The sequence below is a fragment of the Lactuca serriola genome, chromosome 7, assembly GCF_051521515.1.
Source record: "Lactuca serriola cultivar US96UC23 chromosome 7, Lser_US96UC23_V15, whole genome shotgun sequence".
In the NCBI taxonomy this organism is placed as follows: domain Eukaryota; kingdom Viridiplantae; phylum Streptophyta; class Magnoliopsida; order Asterales; family Asteraceae; genus Lactuca; species Lactuca serriola.
The window spans coordinates 172291246-172304183 of record NC_136414.1 but is presented as its reverse complement, the minus strand read 5'-3'; the positions used below and the strand labels follow the sequence as shown (position 1 = coordinate 172304183).

Below are 12938 nucleotides of genomic sequence, written 5' to 3'. Positions count from 1 at the left end.
GGACTAGCACCCAAAATCGAATGTCCCTAAGGACTCACGCCAACAAGACTAAAACTCTACAAATCATGGAAAGCGGAGAGACTACTTCGAAAAATTGGATTATCTAAGGGTGTGGGGAATTAGCAATGATAATTATGAAAGCCAAAGGGTATATTTATAGTTGAGGTAACTTGTAGCTAAAGCTTATTTGAACCAATTAAATAATTATTGTTTATCCATATTCAAATCCTTATCTTTTTAAACCATTAGGATCGATTCTAGAACTCTTCTAGAGCTCCCAAAACCGTCCATCCCCATAAAGGGTTCCATAATGTTCCTCTTGCTCAACTATTGAACAATTAACATTAAGTCGCTGCACTTTTAATCAATTCTTGATTAATTCTAATTAATTCCAATTAATTCCAAATTAATTCTAAATTAATTTTAACAAGTTTCTAATTAATTTTTAAAGCTATGAGAAATTAATAAACTAGTTATCTTACTCTCTCAACTTTATTTCTAGCTATTTTAGCTCTTGAGGGTAACATAAAAAGGACTTTGTTATTGTTCTCGAAGTTATCCAATTTTGTTATGACATTAGACACCTATTTCCAACAACTACCTCCTTAGTTCTTTGTTTCCATCTTGTTCCAAACTAAGATTTGTGATTTGTCGATCATCCTTAGTTCTTCACTTCCATCTTGTTCCAAACGAAGATTTGTGATTTATCGATCAGGAAAAGTCAAGTATTGAAGGTTGTTGGTTTTTTCCAACACATTGAACTGGAAGTCTAAGCATCAGGTTCACTGTTGATTGTTGGTTTGTCATCATGTTGTCAGATTGGTTTCCAAGGTTCAAGCCACCGGCTCTCTGGTTCTCTAGCATTGACATGGACAGTGACCTTATTTAAATTGGGGATGAGCTTCTACAAGGCCTTCTTCTTCTCATTTATCTTTCTTCTCCTCTTCTGTCTTAAACAAAATTTGATTATCAAGGTCGACAATCACATAGAGGACCAACAATCTATGGCTGATTATAGATTTATGATCAATGGTTGTTACATTTTCGGATAAATTATGAACAAAATATGCTAAGGGGGAATGCGATTTGAGGAGAGAGAAGAGGGAAACCATACTTTCAACATTTTATTCTTTCACCTGTAAGGATGTTGTCCATCTATAAAGTTACGGATCATGAAAATTTCTAGTTGAAAATTCCAATAGTCACTTGCGATTTCTGAATTTCTCACCGGATAAGAGCGGGGTCAATGGTTAATTTGATTCTTTTGATTGAACTCCACAAGACATCGACATCATCAAGAAAAAGACAAACCTAATTCAGTTTCTTGTATTTATGTTTTTGTATCTTGAATCCCCCTTAAAGCAAATTGGAATTTTTTATTTTGATTTCTAGAACAAGGATCGACCCCCCTTGGATCCTTATTAGTGTGTTTGTGTGTTTCTTTGTATCTTGAATCGATTAGCATCAAGGAAATGATTCTTAAATTTCTTAAATTTATCTTTGGTATTAAGTTTTGCTTTAAGTATTTAGGCCTTTTAGATAGGGATGAGCATCGAAACTGGGTACCCGTTTTCAGAACCAGAACCACCTCAGAACTGCTGGTTCTGGAACAGGAACCGCCTTAAGCGGTTGTGGTTCCGGTTCCGGTTCTCATTTTTTAGGAACTGCTACCCGCTTGGTACCCGTCGGAATCGATATATATATATATATATATATATATATATATATATATATATATATATATATATATGTGTGTGTGTGTGTGTGTGTGTGTGTGCGTGTGTGTGTGTGTGTGTATTAGTATTTGGTGTGAATATGTGTATGTTATTTAGACTGGTTTAGAATTTATTGGGTTGATTTTTTCCGTCTTTGGTCCGAATTGATTCCATTTGGATCAAACTTAATTGCAATTTTATTGACAAACGTTAATAAAATTGATCTAACCGGGTTACCCGCTCTTGGAACCGAAACCGCCGGTTTCAAAATTGGTTCCAAAAAATTAAGAACTGCTTAGAACGGTTCCGGTTGCAGTTCTAATTTTCTAGGAACCGCAGGTTCCGGTTCCGGTTCTCGCCAAATGAGGCGGGTACCCGCCTATGCTCATCCCTACTTTTAGAGCCCCTGTTCTCCAATTTTTATGGAAAAACTCAACGACACTTTGAACCTTATTATTATGTTTGTGTGTTACTTTAATGGACATCAAGTATTTTGAAGATATTGAAATAAATTTTCATTAGCGTACATCACTCAATCCCACAAAAATCTTTTGGTTGGCTTCGAAAAACATTTTGTCACCCATTAATCCAGCTGGCCTTGGAATTGGTAGGTTGCACACCTCGAATCTATTGTTGCTAGACAAATGGCAATGGAGATACAAAATGGAAAAGAAGTCTATTATTTTTAAAATTTTAGAGGTATTCATAGTAGTAGCGATACATTTTTCTTATTTGGGGTGCGTGCACATTATGTGAAATAGACCTTATCTTAAACAAATATGATAAAAGGGTTTAATAATATTTATTAACCATTTACATAAATCCTTATTGATTACATTTATAAGTTATTTGACATTTTATATATATAGATAATATAAATGTTTAGAGTCTTTTATTTATTGTCTTGTGGTCCATAAGGCCGCAAGGAGTGGTTCCATGCTTGTCATGATCACCTAAGCTACACATAATCTATATTTGTATTTACCATTGTAAGGAAAAAGAAATGGAGTGGTGTCATGACAATGGAGAACATCAGAATACCCCACCAGGTTCGTGAGTTGGGGCTTGGAAAACGTGAGTACAAAGGAAAGAGTGCCTTTGAGTTATCGAATAAGACGTTTGATGGCCTGGTAGTGATGAACCGCTGAAGCTTGCAAGAACTGACTGACTTGATTAATTGCATAGGAGATATTCGGTTGAGTGATGGTCAAATACTGAAGCGCCCCAACAAGAGATCGATAATGAGTGGGATCCCCATAAAGCTCCCCAAAAGCAAAAAACGAGGTGTTGGCCGCAAGGGGCGTTGAGACCGGCTTAGAATCAATAAGTCCAACACGATCAACAATGGAGTGAGCATATTTGGATTGACTACGAAAAAGCCCAGAGGGGAGATGCTTGGCCTCAAGACCGAGGAAGTAGTTGAGTTGCCCTAGATCCTTGATCTTGAATTCTGCGTAGAGCTTGTGAATAAACGAATGAATGACCGACGAATCCAAGCCAGTAAGGATGAGATCATCAACGAAAACAAGCAGGTACAAGACGCAGGCACCCCGTTTGAAAATAAACAATGAGGGATCAACGCGACTACAAACAAATCCATTAGCCACAAAAAAAGAATTTAGCCAATGAAACCACGCCCGAGGGACCTATTTGTGACCATAGATGGCCTTATGGAGTTTGCAAATGTGATCGGGGTAGCGAGGATCAATAAAACCAGGCAGTTGCTTCATATACACAGTGTCCGTAAGATTTCCATGTAAGAAGGCATTATTGACATCTAACTGATGTAGCTTCCATTTGTTAATAACCACAAGAGTCTTGACGATGCGAATGATGGACGCTTTCACCACCGGGCTAAATGTATTAGAACAATCCAGCCGAGGAACTTGACTGAATCCCTGAGCAACAAGTCGAGCTTTGTGCCGATCAATAGAGCCATCAGCAAGGTACTTGGTGGGAAAACGCCAATGACACCCAACAACATTAGTGTTGAGGGGACATGGAACCAAAGACCAAGTAGCATTATGAGAGAGAGCATGCATTTCAGAGCGCATGGCGGCCACCCACTTTGGATATTGAAGAGCATCATGATGAGTAGATGGATCAGTCGAGGCAAACAATGCATAGTACAACCCATGGTTCGACGTATGCGCCAAATCATCCTGATGACGGGGCTTAAAAATCCTTGCTTTTGCCCTAGTAATCATGGGGTGACCGGCGGGAGATGGATTAAGGGGCGTAGGGATCGAAACACTAGGTGCATGGTTTGGTGATGTGGGTGGATCATCATCACTATCCGATCCAGCTGCCGAGCCAACGGGATCGGATGAGGCGTCAGAATCAAAGGGTATAGGGTCAACAGGTGCAGCAGTCGGAGTGTCAGTTGCAGGAGTGGTCACCGGAGCGGGGCAAGAGCTGGGTTCAACACATACACCACAGGAGAAGGGATGCGACTGACAACGAGATAAGGCAGGAGGTTTTGAACAGGCCCTGGAGACAGGCATAGATTGAGAGGTATCTTCAAAAAATGAATGTAAAGGCAAATCATCCAACGAGACCTGCGAAGTGGCACCGTCAAAGGGAAAACACATCTCGACAAAACGAGCATGACGTGTAATGTAAACACGAGCTATGCATGGGTCAAGACAAAGATAGCCCTTGTATTCTAAGTGATAACCAAGAAACACACAGAATGCTCGCGAAGATAGCTTATGTGCCGAATAATCAAGTAGATAAGGATAGAACCGGCACCCAAATGGGCGAAAATTATCATATGACGGAACTTGCTCTAGTAGTAACTCGAACGGCAATTTGGAGGTAAGAACCTTTGAAGGTAAGCGATTAATAATATAAACCGCATAGCTAAAATCATGGACTCAAAATTTAGCGGGAACATGACCATGAAACATCATAGCAAGCCTAGTTTCAATGATGTGACGGTGCTTACGCTCGGCCCAACCATTTTGTTGCGGGGTGTAGGGACACGACACCCGATGAAATATGCCATGCAAATTTAGCAAACTTTTGACCCAATTATTCAGAAACTCCGATCCACCATCACTTTGGAGAACCTTAAGTTTGGTAGAAAACTGGTTTTCCATAAATTTAATAAAGGATAAAAAAAACGTCAAAAAAGTCTGATTTAGCCTGCATAGGATAAAGCTAAGTGAAACGAGAGTAGTCATCCACAAATGACACATAATATCGAAATCCATCAACCGAGGCAACTGGCGAGGATCCCCAAAGATCATAGTGCACCAAATCCAATACATGTAAAGCACGCTTATTATTAATAGAAAACGACAACCTTCGAGACTTAGCAAGTTCACAAGAAGCACACAAAACTGGTTTCGGCAAAACACTAGAAACCATTAATAGTCCAAGTTTATTTAACATAAAAATTGTGTTAAATGACACATGTCCCAAACAGCAATGCCAAAGTTCAAATGAAGCATGCAGCTTGGCCCAGACAACAAACGCATAAGCTTTAGGAGTGGTGTCCGACATGTAAAGGCCGTGGTCACATTTTCCTTGTGCTAGAGCTTTCCTCGTTGTTCGATCCTGAATAAAAAATACGGATTTGTAAAAAAGAACATCCACAAGATTGTCCCGAGTCACTTTGCTAATAGATAATAAGTTGTTGGTGAGGCATGGAACCACCAACACATCATGTAAGTGAATATTCGGAGCAATTTTTGATGAACCAATGGAAGAAATTTTAAGAGTGTTACCATTGCCAAATTTAATGGAAGTATCACCACCATAGGGCTCGGAATTAGTGACCGAACCAATCGAGGATACCATGTGATCGGAGGCCCCGGAATCAACAAACCAATCCGTGCCGTCGGTGGAAATATTGCACTTGGCTAAGAAAGCCTTGGCGAGATGGACTTCATTGGAAGACCCCGACGAGTCAAGAGGCATGTTGGGGACAATGGTTAGCAAAATGACCATTTTGCCTACAAAGTTGACAGTGAGGTGACCGGTGACCACGACCTCGACCACCACCATGGGCCGCACGACCGTTGCGACCACGTCCAGATGCCAACCCAGCAGAAGCTGCTCTAGCAGAAAACGCAACAGTAGGGGGTGAAGAAGCTTCGCCATGTATAGCCTTCAAGAAAAATTCATGACCTTCGGCCTTGGCCAGAAGATCACGCAACTAGTAGGAGGCACCGAAGGTCCGAACGGCTGTGGAAATGGTTTCAAACCACGCACCGAGGCCACACAAGAACCAATAGGTCTTATCAGAATCATCGACAACTTGGCCGATAGCAGCAATTTGATCACACAACAACTTAAATTTGCGACCAAAGTCAGAGAAGGAGTCGCTGCCTTTGGTAAGATGGCGAAGGTGGTCACAAAGGTTTTGAGCATGCTCCAATGAGAAGTTACCGTAGCCAGCCTCCAGAGCATTCCAAATCTCATGAGCGGTGGAGAGTCCCACGATCTCAGAAAAAGCCTCTTCAGTAAGCGAAGCTTGAAGGAGAATGGAAGCCTTTTGATTGGATGAGACCCACTGAGAAAAGGCGGGGTTAACAGTGGGCTTATTGTCTACCAGAATAGACGACGATAGGCACGGATTGGAGCCGTCAACATGGTCGTAAAGTTGTTGATAGTTCAAGAGAGGAATCATTTGATTTCGCCATAAAAGATAATTTGAGGAGGACAACCGAATGGTGATTAGATGGAGGATTGTGTTCATTGATAAAGAGGAGGAGTCGGCTGCCATGGAGGGGTGGTGAAAAAATGGACGAAATCCGATGGGTGGGGGTTAAGGGAAGGAGAAGAGGAAAAAAAGGAGGTTATGGGAGGGAAAGGGATGGGATTTAATGGCTCTATGATACCATGAGTGAATGTAAAACTCAATGCCAACAATGACACAAGTAACTCTATATATAGGGAAAAGAATTACATTTACAACCCCTCAAATAATATATGATTATACAGTAAACACAAAATTTACATAAGTCTAATAGAAGATATGAAGAAGAGAGTGAAAAAGTAGGATTTAATACAACCACATATAAATGGAAAATGGGTTTCTCTTTTTGACAATGCAATGACAAGAATGATTAATTTTCACAACATGTTGAGGTGGAAGGGCATTCTACCCACAAGGTGTTGAGCTCCACATTAGTTTTGTCTAAGACTTTTGCTATCCTATCCCTAATGATATCTCAAGTAGCCACATTAGGAATGAAATCTTCATCATGATACATGATAACACTAGCAAGAAATATAAATTGGGTTCTTCACAAAAACAAATTCTTTGCAGATGAGATGTCATAAAGAAAAAAAAAATATTTATCATGAGTTCAAACAACTCGCGTATCTCTTCTGGGGCGGATGCAGGTAATGGTGAGGGGTGGCAGGTGCCCCCAAGGGTTGGGATTTTTTTGCATGTGATACATATGAAACTAAATATATATATAAAAAAAATTTAATTGGTTAGGCCCAAACAATTTAGGCTATGTCTACTTGATTATTTGGAAAAAAAAAATTTGAAGCGTGCGAAATGGACAGCAAACAAAACAATAAAGAATAGAGTAAATTACAAATATGGTCTTTATATTCTACTCATAGTTGCAACTTTAGTCCGTTTTTGGAAATTTCGATAATCATCCCTAACTTTGGTTTTATTTGGCCATTGCCCCAACTCAAATAAAACGATTTTTGTACCTTTATCTAAAACTTGCAATTTGATAACAAGTGATTAAATATGGCTAATATGTCGTGAACCATTTGACCCGACCCATTTTTCTTATTAAATATATTTTTGTGCACCCAACCATTATAAATCCTAAATCCGCGGTTGATCTCATCAATTATACTTTATTGGGAACATAAAATTAAACCCATAGTTAACTAGTGATTTATGTTATTATGACTTTGTTATATCTCTTTTAAATAGATAAGATAGTTCCAATAAGGTGAAGAAATGATTCATCTACACTATGTGCTTAATATAACTTTACCAAAGGTTGTGACAAGTTGACCTTAAATTGTTTGTTTATATTGTAGGCGATAATGAGTGCTTGGAAAGAAGCCTGTGGAATGGCACCACCAAGCTCGATGTTGATTCCACCAGGGACCTATATGGTATTTCCTCCTATTGATCTCATTGGCCCATGCAAGGGTCCAATTGAGATCAAAGCCACCGGAGCCATCATCAAGGCCCCACCCGAGCTTAAAAAGTTCACAACCGCGTATTGGATCTCCATAAGGAATGTTAATAAGTTGACTATGATCGGTGGTACGTACAACGGCCAAGGCGAACAAACTTGGAAGCAAAATTTATGCCCCGACGGGGGGCCAGGACCTTGCCCACTTCCAGTCGTATGTGTTTTCTTTTCTAACTAAAAACTTGGTTAATCATTTCAATATTATCATATGCCATCTTTAACCAATATTCTCCTCTCCCTTTTCTCAGAATCTTCAATTCAATAATGTCACAAATTCAATGTTGCAACACATAACATCTACCGATAGCAAATTCTTTCACATGTATATAACTTCATGTAACAATACAAGACTTGATAATATCACCATTTTATCACCAGCAAACAGTGTCAACACAGATGGAATTCAAATCGGGCGCTTAAGTGGTGTCAACATCACAAACTCAGTAATGAGAACGAACGATGATTGCATTTCTATTGGTCAAGGATCCAAGAACATCCATATTAACAATATTATGTGTGGACCTGGAGATGGCATAGGTATTGGGAGTTTGGGAAGACGCGAAAAGGAAGAACCTGTACAAGGAATCTGGATCAAGAATGTCACCATGAAAGGCACAGAAAATGGACTCAGGATAAAGACTTGGCCTACATCTTTCCCAGGAAGTGTTAGTGACTTGCATTATGAAGATATCATCATGGACAATGTGTCATTTCCCATATTCATCGATCAACAATTTTGCCCTATGAATAACTGCAAGGTATCATGCATAAATTAGATAATTTAGTGTTTGAACTTAAATGAATTAGTACAAAGTAGAAAATTTAATATAGTTTTTTTTTTGTTTACGAGTACTAGAATGGAACTCCATCAAAGGTGCAGATATCGAATGTGAGCTATAGGAATATTAGGGGAACATCAGCAACTAAGGTGGCATTGAAGTTTGTTTGCAGCGCAGGTGTACCATGCAAGGACGTAAATGTGGCTGATATTAATTTGACATTAAAAGGACCTAAAGGAGGACCTGCCACCTCTGAGTGTGCTAACATTAAACCCAAAGTAGTCGGTAAAGTTGTCCCTTCGGCTTGTCCAGGGTTAAAAATAATATGATTTTCTCCATCGACCGGCAAAGCATATATATGGGCGGGTAATGGTTGTGGAATTCTCTGTGGAAATAAGTAAATGAAATTTTTTCACACAATTCCGACGACATTTCTACATAGATGTAACATTACATCTGCTGGATTTTTCGTATTCTATATTACTAGCTATTCATTGGTTATTAAATGATTGTTAAATGGGATTTGCAAATTCTTGAAAACTTCATCCATAAAAGTTACTTTTATTTATAGAGGATTTTAATTGATGTTTCTTGTTTTAGAGTATATGCTAGGGTGTAGAAAGAAAAAAGTGAAACCGAATAAAAGGTCGGAACCAAATAAGATTTGGTTTATTTAATTTGATTCAACTTAATTGGTTTCTGGTTTGATTTGGATTTGGGTTTAATAGATTAAATCAAATCTTAATTGGTTTAGCTTTTTCGGATATATATTTATCATAATTTGTGTTTCAATTTTGGTTTTATAATGCTAATTGTCATTTGGTTAACGTTCTTAGTTATACCATTCATTTTTACGTTTTAATTCGACATTTGCTAATGCGAATAATTGCTATATGATAAATGTTTTAGAGTTCTTTGTTTTCTTTGATTAACAATAAAACGTTTTTTGTATTGACTAATTATTTACAATTTGTTTTAGAGAAAAGACCAATGGAAGTGATAGTTGAGAAACTTCAAATCTTGAAACGAGTTCTACTTTTCTAGATCTCCAAATATTGTTGAATAATATAGGAGTACCCCGAACATTAAGGGCTCAACCCAAGTAAGAGATTAAAGAGCCATTCAATCCAGATATGAAGTTTTAGTTCCTTAATTCATTAAAAAAACTAAGTACTTCTATATTCAATGGAATAGAAGGGGTGCTAGAAACACAACAAAACAAAGGATATGAACAACTTACCAACATCGAAAAAAAATCCTTAATGAGTCAATTGGGGCGTTTTTGAGCCAATCAATTCAAGTAGAATTAAACTTGAAAGAATCCACTTAAAATCACTACAAGAAAAATGGACAGCTAAAAAGGCTAAAGGACTAAAGAATAGAGAGAGAACAATGCTCCCAAACTCTAGGGATTGGACTGAAGTCCGACGGAAGAAAACAAAGGTGACCCACCAAGGGAACAACGGGCTAACTACTTTATATGTGGCTAGATTTCCAGGAGGAACCAAGAAGTCTGAACTATGGAAAATCTTTTCAAAATTTTGGACAGGAAGCAAATGTATATTTTGGATGGAACAAAGACTCCAGGAAGATGAACTTTGCCTTCGTAAGAGATACGGGGGAGTAGAAGATGAAAAATCTTTGGAAGATAGAGTGCAGGGTACCAGAGATGTCACACTGCATATCAACCTGACATTACACAAAAGGAAACCAAATCGAACCATAAACCAATCTGTTCATCAACAAAGGATCATACCGCCCCCACCGCCCCCAAACTCAAACAAAAGATCGACTAACCATGTTAGTGAAGGAAAGAGAGATCAACATTCTTTCGCTCAAGTATTGGGTGAACTTAGAGGGACCCCGACATCCGACATCCTCACTATACCCCTAAATCCCAGAACATATATGAAGGACTGAATTTTTAAAAGAACCTTGACCGGTGAACCCTAGAGCGTTGACCATATTAGGAACCTTCCGACCATGGAAAAGACTTATAAGTCCAACGATGTTTCCAAACCGTTCAAAAAAAGTCAATTATATTTTCTTTGTTCAAGAAAACCTAATGAACTTAACATTTTGTCTAAAAAATCCCAAGTAACTTATACTTTTGTTCAACTTTAAGATCATACGGCTAATGAAAGTCAACGAATGACATGGCTTATGACTTGGAATTAAATATTGGGAAATGACTTGTAAGACCAACGAAGTTTCAAAACCATTCAAAAGACCCCAATTCTACGGTTTTGAACAAACAAAACATAATTGAAGTTCTTTTGAACATTTTCAAAACTTCGTAGGCCTTACAAGTCATTTTTCTGATATTTAATTCCACTTCATAAGCCATATCATTCGATGACTTTCATTAGTCAGTTGACCATAATGAGAGTTGAACAAAAGTGTAAGTTAGTTGGGCTTTGTTAGACAAAAGGTTAAGTTCGTTGGCTTTTCTTGAACATACAAAACATAATTGAGGTTTTTTTGAACAGTTTGAAAACTTGTTGAGCTTACACGTCATTTTCGCTTCCATCTACTACGCTAATGAACGAGGATATCAAAGACTTAGGTGGCATGAACATAGCTTTAGGTTTTGGCAATTCGGTGCTAGCAAGAGAATTCCACGAGGATAACAATAGGTGGAAGGATTGGGTTCACTGGATGACTGTTGCGAAATATAATGAGTTACCATACGAAAGTGTTGGATTAGGTGTCTAAGCCCATAACTATAATTGGTATGTCCCTAAATTGATAGTAGCATAGTCCTTTTGGGTTGCCTTCACACTAACAGCTAGACAGTATGATTTATTGAGGAAGATGTTGAATTTAATATTTAGAATAATAAAGCCGTATATAAAATCATTTATTAATATGTTATGAAACAAATATATTAATTAGAAATCATGTTGTTTAATTAATATTTAATCAGAAATTAATTTGGAATTAATTTTGGGATTAAAGGGATTAATTAAAAGTTCAGGGGCTGTTTTGCAATTAATTAATAGTTGTGGTTTGGGCTCTTGGATCAACCTAAGAAGGGTTGGCTGAAAATCTTAGGCAGGCTTTAAGGATTTTCGTCCATTGCCTAAGGAAGGGAGATCCATGGGCTGCTTAGGCCTTAAGTTGGAAATTAGGGTTTCTACCTTAAAACCCTAGCTTTGGGACTAAGCAACCTTGACTATAAAAGGAGCATCACCCCTTTAGATTTCGGCCATCCTAAGAAACCCTAGAAGAGCCAAAATTTTCAGCAACTATCTCCTCTCTCCTCTCTCTCATAATCATCCTCTTGCTTTGGTGTGTTTGTGAGCCATTAGAGGTGTTATATTTATGGCACTTCTTCTCAAAGTCAAGATCTTGAAGGAAATCATTGTTATTACTACATAACAATAAAGGTGTGTATCTAAACCCTAGTTTTATGTTAATTTCAATAATCATACATTCCTCTAAGGGTTTCTAGTTTTTTATGTTCAATGCTTGTATGTCTAATAGAGAAAACATAGATCCAACAATTAGGGTTGCATGCACACATATGATTGTTTGTTATGTATAAAACCCATCAATGGTATCAGATCGTATTGTTTTTGTTTTCAATTATATTCGATACAATTGATCGAACTTGAAAAAATTAGGGTTTATGGCAATTAAACCCTAGGCCTTGGATTTATCACAAATTAGGGTTTCATAACCCTTTTTTCCCGAAATTGCTAAGGGTTTTTTAAACCCTTTCCTTTGGCCTCCATATTTTCGAGATCTCGAGTTCCTAACCATTGGGTTTTCGAAAATTAGGCAAGGTTAAAAGCCTTGCCTTCCACTCCATGTCATGGATTTCGAAATCTATGGTTTTTGGATAGGGTAGTTATATTTGGTAATTATCTTTAAATTGTTAACTAGATAATCATAGAATCTTTTAATTATCTCTCCTCATTTTTGAAATCTAGGAGGTAAGAGATTAGGTTAAATTAATTTGTTTAATTTAATGGATAACCCTTAGTTGATTTAATAATTTAACTAAAGGTTTAATTAAAGGATAATTTTAAATCAAAGTTTTTAAATTTTTAAAATTTAAATTAAAATTGTATTTAATTTTGAAATTTTAAATGAATTTAAAAACACTAGTATTTTGAAATGTTTAAAATACACTCTTATACTATATGTAATATTAAAAGTTTAAATATATACTACACGTATAAAACAAGTCATTCGAACCCCTAATATGCCTCATTCACGAAGCCAATCTATAACAGGGTATAAGGAATCTACGT

General features: G+C 37.5%; 1 protein-coding gene across 1 annotated transcript in view; it reads left to right on the top strand.

Annotated features, from left to right (window-relative positions):
• LOC145062335 (exopolygalacturonase-like) overlaps window positions 1–9314 on the top strand; it is a 40408-nt gene extending 31094 nt beyond the window's left edge. The window contains exons 2-4 of the mRNA XM_079009953.1: window positions 7740–8054; window positions 8149–8658; window positions 8757–9314. Coding sequence (XP_078866079.1) covers window positions 7740–8054; window positions 8149–8658; window positions 8757–9008 — 1077 coding nt within the window. The 3' untranslated portion in view covers window positions 9009–9314. The remainder of the gene's footprint in view (window positions 1–7739; window positions 8055–8148; window positions 8659–8756) is intronic.
• Window positions 9315–12938: the final 3624 nt, after the last annotated feature.